Below are 22,130 nucleotides of genomic sequence, written 5' to 3' on the forward strand. Positions count from 1 at the left end.
AACTGCTCTGTGAAGCAGCCCCAGCTGTCTAGGGCCACACCTCCCACTTTGCTTTCACCTACTAGGGTCCCCCCTCCCCCCCAATTACACGGTCCTATGACAGTACCACCTGCCATCATCACCTACTTCCACAACTGTGGAGTTTGACCCAGCTCTGACTAAAAACACTCGCTGAACCACGTGCTCAGAGATAACCATGTTCCGGAGCGGTGAGGCCACAGTGCTGACTGGAGCAAGATTAGCCCGCTTCCTGTCCTGAGGGAGGAGTACAGCAGTGTCCCAGTCCCTAGTGAATACACAGGATCAGGGAACATCAGAGCAAACACTGGCTTTCTTCAGCCTGTAACAATTTTCCTCACTTCTATTTAAGTCTCCTGAAAGGTTTTTTGTTCAACCTTCCCTTGATTTCCCATTTTTTGATCAACTGAGACAGAGAAATTACGCTCTGATCCCAAACTACAGGGCATCAGGGATAGCAAAGGCATTGGTTCTCTCAATATATGGGAGGTAACAGGGAGTAGAGGAACTTGATGGAGCTGGTAGTTGCAGATGGTTGCCATCATGAGAACCTACGGGGCAAGGCTTGCCTGAGCTTTCAAACTAAAATTTCTATCTGAAATCTCAAGGTGAACAAACAAGGAAGCCAGGCCACTTTGAGGCCCCTCTGAGGAGAAGGGAATGCACTTGATACCATGATGGGAAGAGGCCTTCTCCCGGTAAACTATGAAATCCCAGTCTAGCAGAGCACAGGGAGACTCCTGTCTACTGTCCTCATGTATGTGATCAGAGAGACCACTGAGTCCCCCTTTGGGGACTAATTACTGCACATTCTGATGTGCAGCTTCCAGCCCTGTGGTTTAGCCTCCAGGCAGTCTCTTCTAATGCCTAATACTGGCTCTTGGCTAAGTTCCACTTAGAACCATCCCTTGGCCGTCAGGCAGCAATGCCACTGAGTCCCCTCTCATACTAACCCCTTCACAGCTGCTACCCCTGAGCTTAAGACACAGAAGGTCAGTAATTGCTTTTTTCTTGTTACTTTAGCATAAAACCACTGGGAGTAAAATTACAAGTTTCACGATGAAAGAAAATCTAAATGTCAAAATTTACCATCCCACATGAACTCTGATGGTGGGTCTGAGAGCAAACCCCAGAGGAAATGAAGTCAGTCAAGGGTAAGAATTTCAAAGAAAAGCAACATTTTCTCACTGTGCAAAAGAAAGGAAAAGGCCAGGGTTGGGAATGTAGCCCTGGTAAAATGCTTAGCAAGTTTAAATGTTCGATTCCCAGCACTGCAAAAAATAAAAAAGAAAGGAAAAGGCCATTTGAAGGGCTCTGGGAGGGCAGCAAGTCTTCAGTGCACCCCCTTTCAAAGCTCCCCAGGTGGTATGCAGCTTGCAGGCCCACCTCAAGGGCTTACCAGTTCCTCCCTCAGCTTGCCCAGAGTTTCAATCTGGTTGCTTCGTGTGCTCAGCATCATGGACAGCTTCTCCATGAGGATGTCATACTTGCTCCTCCTGAAAGAGATACCAGCCAGTCACCTGCTGGTCACTCAAGACCAGCTGACCTTTAGAGACGACAGCTCATGCCCAAAGCTATAGTGACAGTGTACAGACTAGATTCCAGGGCAGAAACATCAGTCCAATGATTCTCTAAACCTCCTTACCTTTGAATAGCACTTTAAAGGTTATGGGGGCCTCTCAAGTTCTGCCTCATGTGCCACTTGAAGAGGAGTGGGGGTTATTTCATGATGAAGGTTTCTCCAAAATCTAGGCCCAAGGCTAGAAGCATCTTTGCATTTATGTTGCACTCCCTTCACTCCATCAAGCCCTCTCCTGTTTCTACTTCTGGCTCCCCTGGTGTGACTGACCCCTGCCCACCTCCCCTGTAATATGAAGTTGATGTGTCATGATAAATGTTTCCAAGGTAACAGCATCCAAGGAAGCGGATGCTCTTGGAGCCTATGTCTGGGGAAGGGAGGGAGGAGAATAAAGCGGAATCATTCTACCAGTTCAGCTAGCCATGGGCAGCTTGGCTTGACTCCTTGTTTGAGGGTAAGAGAAAGCACATGCACAGCATCCTTGGTGAGGGAAAAGAACAGGACATGGGCACTGCACTTGGCTCTGGCACACGGGAAGCAATGTCATGACCACTTTACACAAGGGGAAATAACAGGTCAGAGGCACAGGGACTCTGTCCAAACTAAAACGAAGACACTGACTTACCCTGAGCGCTTTCCCTAGCCCCCAGCTGCTACCCTGTGCAACCCTTCTGCTATCATCAGAGGTTGCTGGTAAACTACTTGCTTGAGTGGGCTTTGTTGCTATTTTGTTTTTTGAGACAGTCTCACTCTGTATCCCAAGCTGACCTCAAATTCAGGATCTCCATGCCTCAGCCTCCCAGGTGCTGGGATGGAAGATGAATTAGGACTTGTGACATTTTGATGTACAGGTGTGAAGGGCACTCAGCATCACAAGATGTCTGACAAGAGTACCAACGGCTTTTACTGGACACCTAGTCAACAGTCTGCACCTGAGGCAAGTCATAGGCACTGCGACGGGCATTAAAAATTAAAGTCACACTTAATCCCGAATGCTTACTTACCAGTCTGTTTGAGGGTGCACCTGGCTAAAGGGAGCAAAGGGCGGAGACTCTGACAATTGGCTAGTAGCCTTTGGTACTGCCTATCTCCACCATGGAGTTTGGTGACCAAACCTGAGTTTTTGAAGTGTATACAACTCAGGGCTGCTTTTCTAGATCCTGTACCTGCTTGTCTATTACCCACCCTGGCTTCTGTTCCTCCTACAGAGATGGTCATGGTGGACTAGGCAAATGGCACAATTCTTGCTTCCACACTCTTTTCCAGGGTAATTACTCACGCAAAAAGAAAACACTTGTTCACTCCCAGACTCCCCAGTCCTTAGAAGGAAATATGCTTGCTCTCCAGCGGGACTGTATTACACAGCTAAAATGGCACCTTCCCACATTGTGACCATCTGGATGAACCTCAATGTTTATTAGGATGTATGACTGAAAACACATTCAATCTGAGATCAACATAATTCAGCAACTTTTCCACTGCATCCAATCAAACTTCAAATATTTTCTTCCACACGCTTCAACAAAATGTTAATTAATAGTGCTATTGTTGGATTGCATTTTTCCCCTTTCTTTCTGTATTCAGAAACCCTCAGTCAGGTTTTCTAAATGAGCAAGACATACTTTCATCAGAAACAAACATAAAATATCTTTCTGGAAAGTTTAGCTTTCGATTTTTTTTTTTTTTTTGGTTTTTAAGAACCTTAAAAACACAACACAAGTAGTTACAACATACAACCAAATATTTTGTTTTCTACAAACCACACCTGTCCACATGAAAGCGGTTCAGGAGCAGGAGGATGGAGTGTTGCTGGGCTCCAGTAGGCAATCGGATCACATGTGACTGCATTGTAATCAGCCCATTCTTGTTGAGGATCTTCCTGTGATAATGAAGCTTCCCAGCGTCAACTCTGCAGAAGGGAGTGTGTCATCCAGTTTGTTTTATGGTAGCTTTACCCTCACAATGTAGTTTCTCACATGCACATAAATACTCCCCCCCCCCCCACACACACACACTATCTAGCCTGCTAGCCTAAAAATGTCACAAGAGGCAATGGCTTGGAACAAAAAGCCATGCCTTGGAGAAGACATGACAGCAGGCCCTTGCATTTGGGCTACATACACAGGCCTTGTATTTAAAGCAGAGGCACTAGCTTGGCTCTTACTTGAAAGCCGTGGTGTGGAGGTCTCTCTGAAGCTCCCCTTGCCACCTGGACCGGCCTAACCGCTCCAAAATGCAGTAGGAGAAATCAGGAAGCTTCAGGTCAGGATCCCCCTCCAGGCCTATCAAGGCCCTGTATCGCATGTCCTGGGAGGCCACGATGATGAGCTTCTTACCCCACCTGCAAGTTGCAATCACATGTAAGGAAACCAAAGCACAAGAAAGTAGGGCCTTCTGTCATTTCTGCTTCCTCTGAGACGTTCACAGTACCCCAGGTTTGCCTCACACCTTCAGAGTCAGAGCTGCTGTGGGCTGGACAGATCGGCTGCCAAGATACATTCACAATCTCACCATCACAGCGCCCTGACTCAAGAGTCTGCCTGCTTTCCCCAGAAGCCGCCTTCTTGACACAGCCCCAAAGTAACTGCCTAGCTGTGGTTCTCATGGACCTTTAGATAATTCCTGATCTCATTGCTAATAACACAGTTCAGCTATCAACTCCTTAGGCCTTCCAGAAAATGAAAATGCTAACCCCACCCCAACCATGGCCAGATTCCTCAGGGTACTCAGTACTCTTGGCAGCAGCCTCTGTAACACTGTCTCCTTTATTTAGTTCTGTCATTGGAGGCAGTGTGCTCACCTCCTGTGAACACAGCAGCAGGAGCAAACTAGGACAAAGTGGTACCCAAACAGAGCGCTGCTGTGACGGGCCCGATCACATGGCTTCTATATCCCGGGACATTTTGAGGGCGGAAAGTGGAGGATTTGGGCCTTTGGGCAGAAAAGCCACTGAATATTGAGTTTAATGGGCTATTGTGGAACCTGGAAGACAATGCTAACAGCACTTCAGACACAGAAGCCCGGCCTGTGAAATTCAGAGGGAAGCAAAGACTACCGGAGCCATTCCTGTGATATTTTGGATTAGGAATCCATGGAAGTCAAATGTTTGATTTACTGGGACAACAGATGCTGGCTAACTGAGACTAAGAAATCAGCTGTGCTTTATAAGTAAAAGAGAAACATCACTCAAGCAAAGGGGAGTTTTCTTCAGAGCAAATACACAGAAGTGGTTCAGAGGGGACCAAGGCTGCATCCCAAGCTGGAAGCTGAACCACAATGCACTGGTTTTGAAGGCATGATGGGTGGAGAGCAGTGTGACTCTGCGCTGTGACAAGATCAGAGGTCACTACTAAAATTGTAGCCTCAGCTGCACAGCAGAGCCCAGGACCCAGAGGTCACAGTCATAAGTTGTCACTACATGACATGGTGTGAATCTCTGAAAGGAAGACCACTGGTGAAGGGACAGTCTAACTACAATGGATACCCCTCCATACTGAAGACACTGAGACTGTGGGACAACCACAAAGGACAAAGGTAGGTGTGGAGTGTGGCTGGTCTGGATCTCTAAGTTAGATGTGCTGCAGACAGTAGTCCTAGACCTTGGAGACCAGATGATGAGCAGCAGACAGGAGCTTTGTATTTTGCTTTGATGTGCTTGTAACTATGCCTTAGTTCTTCCCTTTTGAAATAAGAAAGAATGTAACTATTTTGGATGCTACAGAATCACAGTTAAAGACTTTGAATTTTTTTTTTTTTTTTTTTTTTTGGTTTTTGAGACAGGGTTTCTCTGTAGCTTTTGGTTCCTGTCCTGGAACTAGCTCTTGTAGACCAGGCTGGCCTCGAACTCACAGAGATCCGCCTGCCTCTGCCTCCCAAGTGCTGGGATTAAAGGCGTGCGCCACCAACGCCCGGCAAGACTTTGAATTTTTAAAAGAGAGCTTAGATTGCTAATTACTAAAATTTTTAACTTCCTTTTTATTTATTCTTTGTATCATTCAGATCATGTCTCCTGAACACACCCATCTCTCTCTTCCCCATCCCAGAACAAAATAAAATTTAAACGAAAAGAGGAAATAAAAAGGGAGAAAGGGAAATCTTATCATGGAAGCTGCAGTGTGATAGTGAGCAACACAGAAAACCTTAATCCATACATTTTTACATGCAGGCATTCATCGCAAAAAATCACTGGTCTGGTTCAAGGTCCCTAGTCTCTACTACACCATCAACACTGGGCCCTCACTGGGACTCTTCCAGGACATACTGTCGCTGCCCTGTGCTGTAGAGATTCTGTAGCCCTGGGTCCACATGACTGACCCCGCCTCCGTGTTCCAGTGGATCACAGACGGGGTGGATGATGGGGTGGGCCAACACATAACCGTGGTTCTGGGCCTGGGTAGTTACAGGGTTGGTCAGTCCATCAGCTTTCTCCCATCTTCATCACCAGGGTGAGCTCTCCAGCACTGCCCTGTCTAGTTCACCCTTTGCAGCATGAGCAAGGGGCAGGGCCAGCTGGCTGCTTCCACATCCTCTGGTTGGTTCTCCCATATTCACCTTCAGGACCAGCTCTACTGAGGTGCAGGGGCCACTCTGCTGAGTGTGGCAGGCGACGAGGAGCAGGACCAGGTCTCCCGCTCTTATAAACTCAGGGACAGCTCTTCCACCTGCCTCAGGTGTTGAATCACTGGAGTTTTTACAGGATGTTAGGGCTTTTGAAAGGAATGATCATGGTTATAGTGATATAGTTACGCATTAAATCGAAAGGGGGTCATCTGGAAAGAGAGACCTCAACCGAGGAATTGCCTTGTTCTTATCATTAGACTAGCCTGTGGGTATGTCTATGGGACATCATCTTGATTAATAAAGATACCATAGGACTCAGACTACTCTGAGCAGCCCTGGCCAGGCAGTTCTGGTTATATAAGAAAGCAAATTGATTTGCAAAAGACCTAGGATTGGTTCTCAACAACCATGCAGGGGCTCACAACCATCTGAAACTCAAGTTCCAGGGGATCTGATCTGCCTTCTTCTGACCTCTGTAGGCACCAACCACATATGCAGTGCACACACATACAGGCAAAATACTCAAAAGAAAGCAAACTGAGCAAACCATTGAGAGCAAGCCTTGCAGTATTCTTCCATGGTTTCTGCCTTAGTTCCTGCCTCCAGGTTTATCTTGGTTTACATGAATGATAGACTGTGATTGGACATGCAAGCCAAATAAATCCTTTCTCCCTAAGTTTCTTCCCAAAGACCATGGTTACAGTGGTATTTTATTTGTGTTTTAATAAATAAAGCTTGCCTGAAGGTTAGTGCAAAGCAGCCACACTAGTCAGTCATAGAGGCCAGGCAACCATGGCACACCTCTAATCCCAGTACTAGAGAGGAATACAAGCGGAGAGGGCACAGTAACTCACTCTCTTTCAGTCTGAAGATTTCAAAGAGGTAAGAGCTCTCTAGTGGCTTGGCTGCTTTTGCTTTTCTTTTCTTTTTTTTTCTTTTTCTTTTTTGGTTTTTGAGATAGCATTTCTCTAAAGCTTTTTTTAGAGCCTGTCCTGGAATAAGCTCTTTGAGGCTTGCCTTGAACTCACAGAGATCGGCCTACCTCTGCCTCCCAAGTGCTGGGATTAAAGGCGTGCGCAACCAATGCCTGGCTGCTTTTGCTTTTCTGATCTTCAGATTGAACCCCAATATCTGTCTCTGGGTTTTTATTATTCATGCTACATATGGTATTTCTCCCAACAACAGAGAAATTAAGTAGAATACCTGGGACTCTTAATTTTTTTTTAAAAAAAGATTTACTTAATTTATGTATATGATATTTTGTCTGCATGTACATTTGCACACCAAAAGAGGGCATCAATCCCATAGGACTATAGTTTTGTTTTTTAAATATTTATTTATTATGTATACAGTATTCTGTCTGCTTGTATGCCTGCTGGCCAGAAGAGGGCACCATACATCATTACACATGGTTGTGAGCCACCATGTGGTTGCTGGGAATTGAACTCTGGACCTTTGAAAGAGCAGGCAATGCTCTTAACCACTGAGCCATCTCTCCAGCCCCAGGACTACAGTTTTAGCTGGTTGTGAGCCACCATATAAGTGCTTGGAATTTGACTCAGTACCTCTGGAAGAGCCTGAGGACTGCTGAGCCATCTCTTCAGTCCCCAACACTCAACTCTTAAAACAATGTGTGCGGAGTAAGGCTGTAAATGAACTACCTTGTAAGCAACACTAATAAAGCCTCAGGGTTGAGATCACCATGTGGACAATGAAGCAGGGATCTGAGTTTTGACTCTGCTACTGAAAACCATTAGAACTTCCCATTGCTGGATGTGTTATAAACAATAATGTCCCAAGGAGATCCAAAGACTTTCTAAGAGCAAGGCTCTTTAAGACGTCCCAGGTAGAGTACTGTGGGGGCTGGAGAAAACAGCTCAATGGTTAAAAGCTCTTTCTGCTCTCACAGAAGACCTATGTTTTGAGTTCCCAGACCCAACCTGTAACTCCAGAGGGTCTGATGCCCCCTTCTGTCCTCCTCCATGTTTCATGCTGGAGTCTCTGGATCCACAGTGTGTGATGTTTAGTTTTTAGTTTCAAGTATCAATTTGACAGGGTTAATTAGTCCCCAGTACACTTCTGAAGCACCTGAGTATACCCGCGAGTACTTTTCTAGGGGATTAGCCGAAGGGGGAGACTTGCCATGAACAATGTGGGCTGCGCCATCCCCAGGCTAGTGTCCTGAACAAAAGGGAAACAAGAAGAAAGCCAGCTGAGCACCGGCATCCATCTGTTTCATGATCTGTCAAGATGTGCACAGCTTCATGATCCTGCCATGCCTCCCTGAACATGAGGAACTAACGGCACCCTCCTCAACCATGACAAAATAAATCCTTCCTAAGTTGTTTTCCACCAGGTCCTGTCACAGCAGTGAAAAAGCACCTGATGCACCCTGTATCACCACACTATGGCTAGACATCACTGCAGCCTTGATAACACTGCAGACTGAGCTGCTCCACTTGCCCTCTGGCCCAGCTCCAGGGAGACCCAGCCTCACTCACAGCTTGGCTCCAAGTGGCTGAGCTGGAGGACTGCCCTCTCCCAGGTTTACAGAAAGCACAGCTACCCATCATGCCTTTCCTCGAGAGCCACTCTGGCTCTTTTCTGTTCTGCTGTTTACTAACAGCTGGTCCTTGAGGTCTCAGCAGCCCAAGTGCTCTGCTCAGCCACACAGTTTTCCATGCTCCTGCAGCTGCCAGATGATTTCACTTCTCCACGTCAACAACAAAAAAAGAGGTTGTCTTTGTAACATCTGAGTCTATACAGTCCGTGCTTAAAGACTAAGATGCAAGCCATTTTTTTTTCCCTCAAAACAGGCTCATTAAGACAAACTACAAGAGGCCAGCTGGGTAAAAGACTGGAAACTGAAAAACAGACTTGCTGCTTATTCAATCTTGTTCAATTTCCACCCACATTATCATCAGGCCAACAGCTGTGTTAAGGACTGACTGTCATACCACCTGGATGTGTTAGATCTCGTCTGCATTAAGAACTGCCCAGTGGGCGGTGGTGGCACACACCTTTAATCCCAGAGGCAGGTGGATCTCTGTGAGTTCAAGGCCAGCCTGATCTACAAGAGCTAGTTCCAGGACAGGCTCCAAAACTACAAAAGAAATCCTGTCTCGAAAAAGAACTGCCCAGCCCGGGCGGTGGTCGTGCACGCCTTTAATCCCAGCACTCGGGAGCAGAGGCAGGTGGATCTCTGTGAGTTCGAGGCCAGCTTGGTCTACAAGAGCTAGTGCCAGGACAGGCTCCAAAGCTACAGAGAAACCCTGTCTCGGAAAAAACTAAAAAAAAAAAAAAAGAAAAAGAACTGCCCGGCTGATGGTCCCAGTATTCTTGCTACTACACATCTGTGGATTGTGACACCACTTTGGTGTCTGATACCAAGATTAAACAAAACAAAACAACCTACCTTAAAAGAGCTCATAGGGAAAAGCCAGAAACTGAATGGCCACACCAGAGGCTCACTCTAGAGCTTCTGAAAGGCATCTGTGCAGTCAGCAGTACATCAAAGTCTCAGAACCCTCTGGAGCCAGCAGGGAGGGGGGGAGAGAGAAGGGCAGAAGACCCTGCCCAGTGACAGGGCAGGCTTGCTATGGAAGGCCAGGGGTGGCATGGCTGGAGTGTGGTACACGCCAGCAACTAGACAGCTAAGGAAAGTTCACAAGGTCAGAATGGCTGGAAACTCCAACAGGATGGCACAACTTCAAACCCAACAGCCCGCACTGCATTGACAAGTACAAACGTGCCAAGCACACGTAAGACCTGAGAGGGTCAGTGTTGGGCACAGTGAAAAGGCTCTGCCCTTGTCGAGCTAATGGTCTCCTGGTAGGGAAGAATGCTGCCAATCAAAACCTAAAGTGACTTTGGTCCAATTGAATGGTTTTGCTAGCTCTAAATGTGACCTTCCCACACATGGTCACATTCTGGAGACCCAAATGCACTCAACTGTTCACTGTGTCACTCTTTCCTCACTAGACCAGAGTAATCTGGTGGTGCCTGGGCAATAAGACACTTGGTGAGAGGTGCAGCTGAAGCTGGGATGGGGTGCTGGTCTGAGGGCAGCACACCCCTTCCTTTTCAGAAACAAGGGGGCGGGGCTGGCAGTTTCCACGTGAAGCACAGGGAAATCAGCACCTTGAGGGTGGCTAGGTGAGAGCGGGGGACAAGGTCACAAGGGCCTCTGGGCCAGAGTAAACAGAACAGGTAGCAAATAAGAACATGACTACTGGTGTGGCAAGTGAGTGGCTGGTACCCAGCTTATCTGAAGGGGACTGTGGCCTATGCTACCTTATAAAAATCAGACTTTCATATGGCTAAACCTTGTGGGCTCCCGGAAATCCATGTTTCTAGACATTAGAGATAAGTAATCTCTAAAATAAATACAACCTCAATCTGGGCAAACAAATCTGTGGATGATGTGGTCAGTTCCAAACCCTGGCCCCGAGCAAGGGGAAGACCATCTACCACAATTTCATCCTACGAAAAACTTCCCACAGGTATAAAAGGTGGAGGAGAGACTGAACCAATGTGGGGAGACTTCCTGATTACTGGAGACAAATTTAGAAAGGTAAGGCAGAAGGACAGGACAGACAACTGAGTGTAGATGTCACAGACAGAAGGGGCCTAGGAAGAGACAGCCTGGCTCGAGAGCACGCCTCTGACCAGGACAGAGACAAGCAAGGGACGCACAACTGTGAAGGAAACAACCACAGAGCACGAGGGGCTACTTACTGAAACACTATCACTACGTGAGACGTGGAGCAGCCAATACCTGACAGGGTAGGAGGAGCAGGGGATCCACCAAAAGCTGAAGATTCAGTGGGGAAACAACAGAATGCAGGGAGCCTGGGGGCCAAAGCTTCTAGAACTGTCAGTGGTCCACCTCAGGGGATAAGGACTTGCTGGTTAGGACCTAAGGAGTGATAGTGTCAGATCTGTAGGGAGCAGACAGTGAGAGGGAGGGGAAGACCCAGAGAACCCTGGGTCTCTTCCAAGAAGCTTACTCTAAAACAAACACCATGGGGTCAGGAAAAGAGGTAGTTATCAGGTGGGCAAGCCTGTCGGTGTGCTCAGGAAAAAGCCCCACAATGTAAGCAAAGTGGGAGGGCTGGGCTTATGGGAGAGGGGAAGGAGAAAGCTGTGTCCAGATCACAGCTTTGGACACTGTAACCTTATGGCCTCATATAACGAGGGGAGGGTGGTGTGCAAGATCCCAGAGCTCATAAGGGCAGTTTCTCCTTGACCAGGAAGATAGGAAGCAGGTGGCCCGTGGTCTGGACTGGACAGCTGTGGAAGAACAGGATAGGGACTGGGAACTCACAAAGGGAAGGTGGGGCGTTCAGTGCAGAGTTAGGACAAGAGCAAAAAGTGCTAGGCGCACTGGCTACCACCAGCTCCAACTGTTCTAGGTCTCTGGACACAAAGGATAGAAGTCAGGACCACTGAACTCAGAAGGCAGGTCTCAGGGGTGGATGAAGGCCGAGGCTAGGGAATTCTGGCAAACACCAAGGAGAGACACCAGATGCTACATCTGATTTCAGAGACTGCTGAGGAATGTGAGCCAATTACCTGCTGAAGGCTTCCACCATCGTACAACGAGGCTGCAGACACTTGGTCCTGATGTTACTGGTAATGTCTTTCCTCTCTTTAAAGTATCGGCAGGAGCCCTGGATGCCATCCTTATTCTCTAAGATCATGTGAATGGGGTAGACATCCTCCAAAGTGACTGGGTCCCTCCTGGACTCCAGAATTCCAGTTTCCAAGTCAATTTCTTCATATCTAGGGAGGAAAACACATACATAAAGCTCCAACTCAGTTTCAGAGATAACGTGCACCTGGCATCTTCTGCCAACTCCCTGCAGAGACCAGTGGGAAGAGATGAGACACATAGTAGCATCATCTCTCAGTTTTTAAGACAATACTACTGTGCAGCCTGGAGTGGCCTTGAATTTTTGATCCTTCTGCCTCAGCTTCCTGAGGGCTAGGATTACAAGCAGGCACCACCATGCTTGGCCTGCCGTTAATCTTGACAAGCAGGCCTTTTCTTTCTTTCATTTTGAGTCAGGGTCTCAAGGAAAGACAGCCAAGAATGACCTTGAAGTCCTGGTCCTCCTGCTTCACCTTCCATCCCAACCTACCTGCTTTATACGGTTCTAAAGGTCAACCTAGCTGAGCTACACCTCTAGCCAGGGTTCTTATCTCTCTACCGCAGAGAACAAGATCTTTCTAGGATCCCAACCCACCCAGAATCGGAGACCTGATCCACCTTCTTGGCCAGAGCCTTTGCCTTCCCTTCAGATCTGGTTCCTGGTGTTTAGACTGCCCACCAAGGTTTGTCCTCTGACAGCTTTCTCTTTAGTCATCTCTCTGGTTTCCTTATCCATTTGCATGTCTTTTTTTTTTTTTTTTTTTTTTTGGTTTTTCGAGACAGGGTTTCTCTGTGGCTTTGGAGCCTGTCCTGGCACTAGCTCTGTAGACTAGGCTGGTCTCGAACTCATAGAGATCCGCCTGCCTCTGCCTCCCGAGTGCTGGGATTAAAGGCGTGCGCCACCATCGCCCGGCCCATTTGCATGTCTTGACAGTTGCTCCAATTCCACACAAGCCTGCTTCCCTGCCTCCCATCCAGTCCCGGGAGCCTAGCACACCCTCTCTGCCGCCTCTTATCAGCAGGCATCTTTCAGTTGCACTTCTGAAGCTGGTGAACTAAGGTAAGGTATTGCTTGCCTTTGAAGCCTGGCTAGGATCCTTCTCCAGCACAGCGGAGGTGCCACATGTGCACTTTTAAACTTAAAAAGCCAAACAAAACAACACCTTGTCCTTTCTGTGAACTCTGTCCTATTTAACTAACTCTCAATTTTCAAGTCTTCCAGGGAATACTGTGCCCTGTTTTCTCCCCCACCCACACTTTAATCCTAGTTGAAGGCACTGCGTCCTCATCCAGCCTCGAAATGTAGGTGTAGCTTAGGGAGGTGTCCAATCACAACAGACTCCTAAGGATGATCTCTTAATTACCAAGAGCATGGAATGACTCACAAAGGTCTAGCCTAGTCCCTCCCTCTGGCTGCTTTACCCACCGATTCTGTTTACTAAACAGGACCTCCTCTTAGACTCAAAGGAGACTCAGTACAGTTAGCGCCTCGCTCAGACTCTCTGTTCTGTGCCCCCCGCTCAGTGAAGGGGGTTAGTGTCCATTCAAGTGTCAGGAGCAGACACCGAGTATGTGGACCTCCTTTTGTCTTTCCACACCCCACGTTACCAGTCACCAAATACCTGGACTGTCTTTCTAACACGTCTGTTTAATTGTTTTTTTACATGGGTTCTCACCATGCAGCTAGACTTGGTCTTGAATTCAGATCTCCCTGCCTGAATTCTGCTGGGATTACAGGCGTATGCCACTATACCAGGCTACCTGCTGTGTACTGATCCCATGTTCTCTTTATTCCCATCCCCACCATGACAAACTGGTCCCTGAGAGCTTATGACGGGGTCTCTCAGTTTCACCCTGCCGCTCGTCTTTCTCCCACTCAGTGCCTTCTCATTGTCTCTATGGTGAAAGGACAGCTTCGTCAAGTGGGTTAAGTAATTATAGGGTCTCTCTCAGTCAAATTCGGTTAAGGGCAGAGTGGATCCTGGACCCAGATTTCCTGGATTCAAGTTTTGTAAACCTTTTTACTAGTTGATAACCCTCACCACTTAACCCCTTGGAGCCTCATTTTCTCTTCAGGATATCTTCAGCAATAGCATATGCAATAAGCATACGCAAGTTGCAACTATTCTCCGCTTCCAGGTATATGCGGCCTTCTGTTAGGCTATCCTACTTGGTGCTGCCTGCTCGGAGCACTCTTTGCCAAGTGGCCACCTAAATCTAAATTTTAAGTCTTGCTGGCTCCTTATTACCTCTGGGAACCTCCTCTGACCTGCATAATATAGCTTAAGAGTTCTGACTTGCTAGGCACAGTGGCGCAGGCCTGTACTCCAAGTACTAGGGTGCACAGGCAAGAGGGTATGACGCCAGATGGGACTATACAGTCAGCCACTCCTTGGCGTAAAATTGAAGAGGGGTGGGTTGAGCCTAAAGGTGTTCTCAGTGGTAGAACATGCAAGGGGGTGGGATTCTATTCCTGGAGAAGGACGCATAAACAGAAGGTAAAAGTGCACTTAGCAGTCCCTGAATTCTGTGCACAGCCCTTAACATCTCTGGGGTCAGTTTTCTCCTCTGTAAAATGAAAAAAAACAAGTGTCTTGCTCACAGGTCACTGTACTGATCTGAGCTCTGTCGCTTCTAGAGATGGGTCTGGGACCAGGATCCACTTATGTGGCGAGCCCAACACACCTCAGCTATTCGTTCACTGCTATGTATGGTGCTGTGCGGACTTCCAGAGGCCTTAGTTTTCAGAACAAACGCTCCCTAAAGGTCCCTGAAGGACCTCACCTGGGTGCACTCTTTAGCCACTTTCTTGTTCCCGTTCTACCGTCCAACTTAAAGGAACTCTCTGACTCCCGCAACACACTGGGAAACGGTTCATCTCAGTGGATACCCCCTCCCCCAGCTCCTCACTCTTGGGCCTGCCAGGGCGCAGGGAGGCCAGGTTAGCCCGCCCCCTCGCCCCTCCCCCATGCCCCACGGTCCCGGGCAGGCGCTCTGCACCGCACCGCTGCACCCAATCCCCTCAGGGCTCTCAGCCCCCACCCCACCATGGTGGCTGACCGGTCTTGGAGCTGCAGATCGGGTCGCTCTCGCGGCTCTTCGTAAAAACTGATGCCCGGGTGCGTGGCTAGGGCCCGCCACAGAAACTCTTGCGTGTAGGGTTCCAGCGGCAGCGGGAAGGGAGGCGAGCGGGACTCCAGGCGACTCCACAGCGCGGGCAGACATAGGCCGTCGAGCCCCTCCAGGGCCACCTCGTCCAACAACGACTCGAGTGCGTCCATGGCCGCTTCAGTTAGCAGCACCCGGGGCGCCTGCGCACCTCACCGCCGAGGTCCGGGCCCAGAGCGCCTGCGCACAGCGATCGGCGGGCTGGGGAAGGTGGACCAGACGCTGAGAGCAGAGGGGAAGTCCCAGCGCTCCGTAGTGACGTCACGATACGAGGGGGGCGGGCTCAATGACGGAGCTAGTTCTCCATTGGTCCGGAACCTCGTAGTAACCAGGGGAACTGCAAACACTGTCAGGGCTGCTTCCGGTTTGGGCTCCCGGAACCGCCGCCTCTAGGGATGGACGGTTAGTGTCCGTGGGCCCCGCCGGGAGGTCGGGCGGCTGTCCCCTCATCCCTCGGAGGCGTCTCGGGGCGAAATGCCAAGCCGCAGGGCCCCCGGCCCAAGATGGTGTCTGGTGGTGCGGGATGGGAACCGTGACTGGGGAGTGATCCTGTAGCAGCCCGCTCAGACCAAGGGAGTGGAGACTGGGAAGAGATTGGTGCTGGGGAGGCTTGAGGGGGATCGCGGGGGGATGGTCCCGGGATGGGCAATGGAAAAGTGGTAATTGGTTTGAGGTAAGCGTGCCTCCTGGGAGTATGTTTGTCAGCTACTGGCATCAGGAGTGGAGAGAAACGGTTGGGAATACTTTATGTGCTTTGGTGTTGTTGGTAGCTTATGTTAACTGAGTACTTACTATTCGGAGCAAGAGCCTTTGTAATTACCGACACGGACGCACGTTTCACAGCGTTCTTTTGGGGGTAGTTATTCGTTTTGCAGACAAGGGAACTGAGGCCAGGAGGGCAGGCAACGTGCCTGCTCGAAGCCAAGCGGCTAATAAGCAACATGAGGAAGACTGTGTCTGAAGTAGACTTGTTGAAGTTTGAAATTGGAAGAGGTTTTTAGAAGCCTTTTGTTCCGGGGCTTGCCAGTGCACACGGCTACAGGGGCCACTTTGGTGGGCTGTGACAGAAAACCTGTTTCCGATCTGTACAGAAGCGGCTGCTCAGATCTAGTCAGATGTCTTCAGGAGCAAGTCTCAAACTATGTCGGCCAGTCAGCTTTAAGGCCAGAGACAGACTGGTTAGAATCAGTATGAGTGCTCACAAGCCACCTGGGAATAGCTATTGTGATATTCAGCTTTCCAGAAGGGAACACTGATAATCTAGGGAGACTGGAATGGTCTATACTAAAATGCTGTTTCACAGTGCATTACTGCCTCTTCTGGGGAATTTGCGTTTCTTTGATAGTCAATGGATGCAGCATGGAAAGATGTGCTACTATTAGATGTATTATATGTGCCTAAAAGATGACTTTGCCCTTTGTACGTGAGGCACTATAAAAAATGTGTTTTAGGGGGCTGGAGAGATAGCTCGGAGTTTAAAAGCACTGGCTGTTCTTCCAGAGGACCCAGGTTCAATTCCCAGCACCAACATGGCAGCTCATAACTGTTGCTCCAGTCTCAGGTGATCTGACACCTTTGCACAGATATGCATGCAAGTAAAATACTAGTGCACATGAAACAAAAATAAATAATTTTTTAAAAAATGTGTTTTAGCTGGGCAGTGTTGTTACACACCTTTAATCCCAGTACTTGGGTGTCACAGACAGGTACATCTCTTAGTATAAGGTCAGCCAGATCTACAAAGTTAGTTCCAACCTGGTGGTAGTGGCGCAGGCCTTTAATTCCAGCACTTGGGAGGCAGAGGCAGGCAGACCTCTGTAAATTCGAGGCCAGCCTGGTCTACAGAGTGAGTTTCAGGACAGCTGGGAGTATTTCACAGAGAAACCCTGTCTCGAAAAACAAAACAAAATAAAAAAAGAAAGAAAGAGAAAAAAGTTAGTTCCAGGTCAGCCAGGACCATTACACAGAGAAACCCTGTCCCGAAAAACAAACAAACAAACAAAAAAAGTGTGTTTTTACCAGTTTGCTCTGAGGGAAGGTCTATGTAGTGCTGCTGTTGGATAATAGTTCTTAAATCTTTTAGGGTTTGAACACCTTGAAGCCCTTCCTTTAAAAGATCTTTGCTTGTGCCAGGAAGTGGTAGTTCACGCCCTTACTCCTTTAATCCCAGCACTCTGAGTTCAAGGCCAGCCTGGTCTACAGAGTGATTCTAGGATAGACAGGCTGGGCTACACATAGAGAAACCCCTGGCTCAGCAAAACAAGAAGACCTTGCTTGCATGTATTACATCTGTGATGTTGCCATATATATACAAAATTTCAAAACATCAGTTCACTTAGAATTTATATCAAACCCGAAGTGGTGGTATGTACCTTTCTCCCAGTACTCAGGAGATCACTGAGTTCCAGGGTGGCCTGGTCCACAAAGTGAGCTCCAGGTCAGCCAAAGCTACATAGTGAGACGCTGTCTCAAAACAAAAAAACAATAGACTTTTACTCCTCAACTTTGTTTTTTTTCCCCAAACAGCAAAAGAATTGTATTGCTTTACATTTCCTCTGCCCCTCTCTTTGTCTCTCTTGTTTTTCTTGGTTTTGAGACAGGGTCTTATGTAGCTCAAGCTAGTTTCCAACTTTCTATGTGGACAAGGTGGAGCCTGGGCTCCTGGTCCTCTTGCCTCAGCCCCTGAGTACTGGGATTACATGCAATTGCCAACATCCATTTAACTTTCTCTCTTTCTTGTCTTTCACTTTTTTTGGAGTAGGGATTAAACTCTGACCTCACTTCTGCTAGGCAACTTCCCCATGGCTGAGAAGTGGCTCTCCCATCCCTTTAAAAGAGTCTTAGTAAGTTGCACAGGCTAGCCTAGGAGTCTGTAGCCAAAGCAAGCCTTGAACTTTTGAACTTCCTGCTTCTGTATCTTGAAAATTACAGGCATAAGAAACTATACATGGCTTGTTTTATATTTTCTCAAATTTCCCTGTCCAGCTTAATAGAAAACAGCTAAACCAGATGCAATGGGGGTTGCCTGTCTGTTATCCCAGCACTTGGGAGGCTGAGTCAAGATCATGACTTCAATGCTAATTTGACCTATATAGTGAGACTTTGTCTCAGAGAGCCAAAAGGAGGCGACTAAACGCTTACTTCTGCTTTAGAATCCTAACTTCTACCAATATTTATGTTACTGAATTGCTAATGAATATGAACAGATCACCTCACATGCCCATAAGTGGATGAGGAAATGAATATCTTTACCTTTTCAGATAACTGTGGACACTTTGGCACTACATCAAAACTTAGCAAGTGACAGTTTCTAAAAGGTCAATTACAATGTGGTTTGTGAACTTGGGACTCATATAGTAAAATTCCACTGGTCTGTCTTGCCCTTTGATCTGTGGGCTATTTTCTCTATATCCAATTTTATAGCTTCAGCTGTTGGTCATTTGGAAATAGCTGACTAAGTAACATGCAAATCCTCCAAAATGGTGACATTAGAAATTACCCAGTATCAAAAAAATTAAGAGCTGAACATGGTGTTCCGGGCTGGAGAGATGGCTTAGCGGTTAAGAACATTGGTTGCTCTTCCAGAAGACTCAGGTTCAATTCCCAGCACATACAAGGCAGCTTATAACTGTAACTCCAGTTCCAGGAGATTTGACCCTCACACAGATATACATGTAAACAAAATACCAATCACTACTCATAAGGTAAAAATTGACTAAATTATTTGCTTTCCCTTGAAAACCTGATTTTATCACTGACAACAAATATTGTCAGTTGTTTCCTTGGTGACAGGCTCACTTCATTTGTGTCCGAGAAAATATCTGCCAGGTCCCCAAATCTGAAGAGCCATAATTAGTGTCTTGTTCGTACAAGTTCATATTATAAATGATATTCTATACAAGACACTGTTAGCTCATCTGGCAGCCCCCATCATCTCCAGTGTTTCTGGGAAGAACTACTGTTCTTAACTTGTAGCAGAATTATTGCATGCATACTTCCCATTTCTTCACCTGGAATATTAAAATGATACCTATGGACCGAGGCTTAGAGTTACTGTTTTACCCGGCTGGTAAAGAATACAACAGCTGTCTATTCTAAGGCTAGAAGCATTTTTGCCCATTTGTGTTTTGCCTCATTCAGAACGCAACCCAGGGGAAGTTGTAGGATTACAGTGGAAATCGCTTTGCCTTAGCAGGCCCCTCTGTTGCCCAGGATCTGTGGATACACTTGGAGACACATTGTTGCAAGGCATTCTGAGAAGTGACTTGGTCATTTCTGCTCTGTCAGCACCTCTGCACTCCTAGAACATGATTCTAGCCACAGAGGAATCTACGCTTTTTGAGCTAGGCTGCTTTTTGAGCTAGGCTGTATACTCTAGGAAGGTATTTACCATAAGATTTAGTTTTAACCTTCAGGAAATCCTATTTTCCATTCTAAATTTTAATTAGTTTAAATGTGTGAGGGCTTGTGTGTCCTAGCATGCTTGTGGAGGCCACCGTGTAGATCAGGATCTAACTCAAGTCAGTAGACTTGGTGGCAGGTGCCTTAACCAGCTGAGCCATCTCACTGGTCCCTCCATCCTAATTTTTTAAACTTTGATTTATACACTACTTTTCTTTTGATTTTTGAGACACTCACTATGTAGACGAGATTGCTTTCAAACATAGATCAGCCAGGCGGCAGTGGCACACGCCTTTAATCCCAGCACTTGGAAGGCAGAGGCAGGCGGATCTCTGTGAGTTTGAGGCCAGCCTGGCCTACAAGAGATCTTGCCTTAGCTAGGCAGTGGTGGTGGCGAACAACTTTAATCCCCCGCACTTGGGTCTACTGAGCTAGTTCCAGGACTGCTAGAGCTGTTACACAGAGAAACGTTATCTCGGAAAAAAAATTCAAAACCAAACAGAGAAAGAGATCGTGCCTTTCTCTCCCTCCTATTTTTTTTAAAGATTTATTTATTTATTATGTATATAACATTCCTTCCATGTATGTTTGTATGCCAGAAGAGGGCACCAGATCTCCTTATAGATGGTTGTGAGCCACCATGTGGTTGCTGGGAATTGAACTCAGGACCTCTGGAAGAGCAATCAGTGCTCTTAACCTCTGAGCCATCTCTCCAGCCCCCTCCCTCCTATTTTTTATGCTCATGATGGGTGCTGGGATTAAAGGTGTGTGCTACTATGCCTGGTACTTTTACACCTAATCGTTACAGACATGTGTCTGATCTGTGGTTGAACATGAACAGCACACTGTAAGTGAATTTTTTTTTTTGGATGTTTCGAGACAAACTACAGGGTTTCTCTGTAGTTTTGGTTCCTGTCCTGGAACTAGCTCTTGTAGACCAGGCTGGCCTCGAACTCACAGAGATCCGCCTGCCTCTGCCTCCCGAGTACTGGGATTAAAGGCGTGCGCCACCACCGCCCGGCTTGTAAGTGAATTGTGATTTTAGTAAACTAAGTAACCAGTGATCTTATTGGAAAAACATTTGCTTCCTAAACTCATAGTTTAAATGTCTAGCAAGTCTCCTCAAGCTGCAGTTTGCTGTGCCTGCTTTTCTCTGGCCTGTTGGTTTGACTGAGGCTATTCCATCTCTGTGTTGTATTTTGTGTGATGCTCCAAATTTGGTCTAAGTAGCCCTGGATTGTCATCTCAGCTGTGCCTTCTCTGAGCCTGCTTTCCTGTCCATGAGATGGAAATGACTGTGAAATATTTCTAGGCCAGCTGTGGTGGTGGTGCATACTATAATCCCAGCATTTGGGAGGCTGAGCTAAGAAGATTGTGAGTTCAGGAGCAGCTTATGTCCATAGAACCCCCGTCTCAATAAGGAAAACAGAAGAAAGTATTCATAGTGATAGCTGATGGTATTGGTGCCAGCAGATGGACAGACTTCTTGCAAGCTGCTGCTATAAAGAAGAGGCATTCTCTATTCCTGTTTCCCTTTCTTCTTCTCTCCCCAAGACTAGGTCTCTTGTAGCACAGTCTGACCTGCAACTAGATCAAGTTAACTAGATCAAGGTCAGCCTTGAACCCTGATCTAACAAGAGTCTCTAACACAGAAGTGTACTCTTTGTTTAGAAGAATTTTGCATGCTGTGCTGTGGTGATGCAGGTCTTTAATCCCAGCATTTGGGAGGCAGAGGCAGGTGGGTCTCTGTGAGTGCGAGGTGAGTCTGGTCTACAGAGTGAGTTCCAGGACAGGCTCCAAAGCTACATAAAGAACCCCCCCCCCACACACACACACAAAGAAAATTGCGGTTGCTAATTTTTATGCTCATGAAGGTAATTGATCATACAAGCATCCTCCACCTATGAAAATGTTCGCCTTTATATTAAAGTCTAATTTTCTCCAGTGAGATGGTTAAAGAAAAAAATGATTGTACTCGGTCTTTGGGGAACATGATAATTAGAGAAAGGCTCACCACATCAGTGCCATTAGACAGGATTTTAAAGTTGGTTCATTTGTCTTTGCTGCCCTGGAAGCAAATATTCAACGTTTCCCCTGTTGATACCGACCGTTTGCTTAGCAAACTTTCTCAAAGATTAATAATGTCAAGCTGAAATTTTGCCTGGCTTGTCTAGATGATCCCAAACTGCAGAACAGGCAGCGGGAACCCCTGAGGCTTTGCTGGGAGCACACTGCTGGTCAGCAGGACAGGAGTTCAGACCTTGCGTGGTCCATACCAGGCTCCTAGGGATGTTTCTGTTTCTTTACTTCTTAAACCAAGCATGAAATAGCCAGAAGATTGGTCTTCAGCTGGCAAAATAAATATGTGCCTATGTTCTGTGTCTTCTTTTCTTTTCTTCTGCATACCTCCAGGTGCCTTTTCTCTTCTATCCAGCAACCACTCCACCCTTTATAGCACTTTAGCTTCCAGGAACTTGGCACATGTGCTCTGCTTGTTTCTGTGGCATTTAGGTAGTGACTCAACATATCAGTGTGTTTGTGCAGCAGGATCTAGAGATGGCAAAATAAATGATTGCAGTGAGGAGTATGGGGATTCATTATATGGATTTATTATCTCTCTCTCTCTCTCTCTCTGTCTCTGTCTCTCTCTGTCTCTCTCTCTCTGTCTCTGTCTCTCTCTCTCAATAGTTCCTCATATAGCATAGGCTGACCTTGAATTTACTCTGTAGTGAGGATGATTTTTTTTTTTTT

At 47.1% G+C, this 22,130-nt stretch overlaps 2 protein-coding genes across 3 annotated transcripts in view; one reads left to right on the top strand and one right to left on the bottom strand.

The window, feature by feature from the left end:
• Gtf3c1 (general transcription factor IIIC subunit 1) overlaps positions 1 to 15,139 on the bottom strand; it is a 68,051-nt gene extending 52,912 nt beyond the window's left edge. Inside the window, exons 1-5 of the mRNA XM_005351191.2 lie at positions 14,871 to 15,139; positions 11,732 to 11,941; positions 3,762 to 3,938; positions 3,363 to 3,506; positions 1,418 to 1,514 (exon numbers count right to left, since the gene is read on the bottom strand). Coding sequence (XP_005351248.1) covers positions 1,418 to 1,514; positions 3,363 to 3,506; positions 3,762 to 3,938; positions 11,732 to 11,941; positions 14,871 to 15,091 — 849 coding nt within the window. The 5' untranslated portion in view covers positions 15,092 to 15,139. The remainder of the gene's footprint in view (positions 1 to 1,417; positions 1,515 to 3,362; positions 3,507 to 3,761; positions 3,939 to 11,731; positions 11,942 to 14,870) is intronic.
• A 175-nt stretch (positions 15,140 to 15,314) lies between these two features.
• The window catches only part of Kiaa0556 (KIAA0556 ortholog), a 169,332-nt gene continuing 162,516 nt past the window's right edge, over positions 15,315 to 22,130 (top strand). The window contains exon 1 of one of the 2 annotated variants that reach the window (XM_026781483.1): positions 15,315 to 15,380. Coding sequence is in view for 1 of the 2 variants with exons in the window: in XM_005351193.3 (XP_005351250.2) it covers positions 15,374 to 15,380 (7 nt within the window). In the remaining variant the exon portion in view is untranslated. The remainder of the gene's footprint in view (positions 15,381 to 22,130) is intronic. The other variant, XM_005351193.3, reaches the window with a different exon arrangement.

The sequence above is a fragment of the Microtus ochrogaster genome, chromosome 8 (genome assembly GCF_000317375.1).
Source record: "Microtus ochrogaster isolate Prairie Vole_2 chromosome 8, MicOch1.0, whole genome shotgun sequence".
In the NCBI taxonomy this organism is placed as follows: Eukaryota; Metazoa; Chordata; class Mammalia; order Rodentia; family Cricetidae; genus Microtus; species Microtus ochrogaster.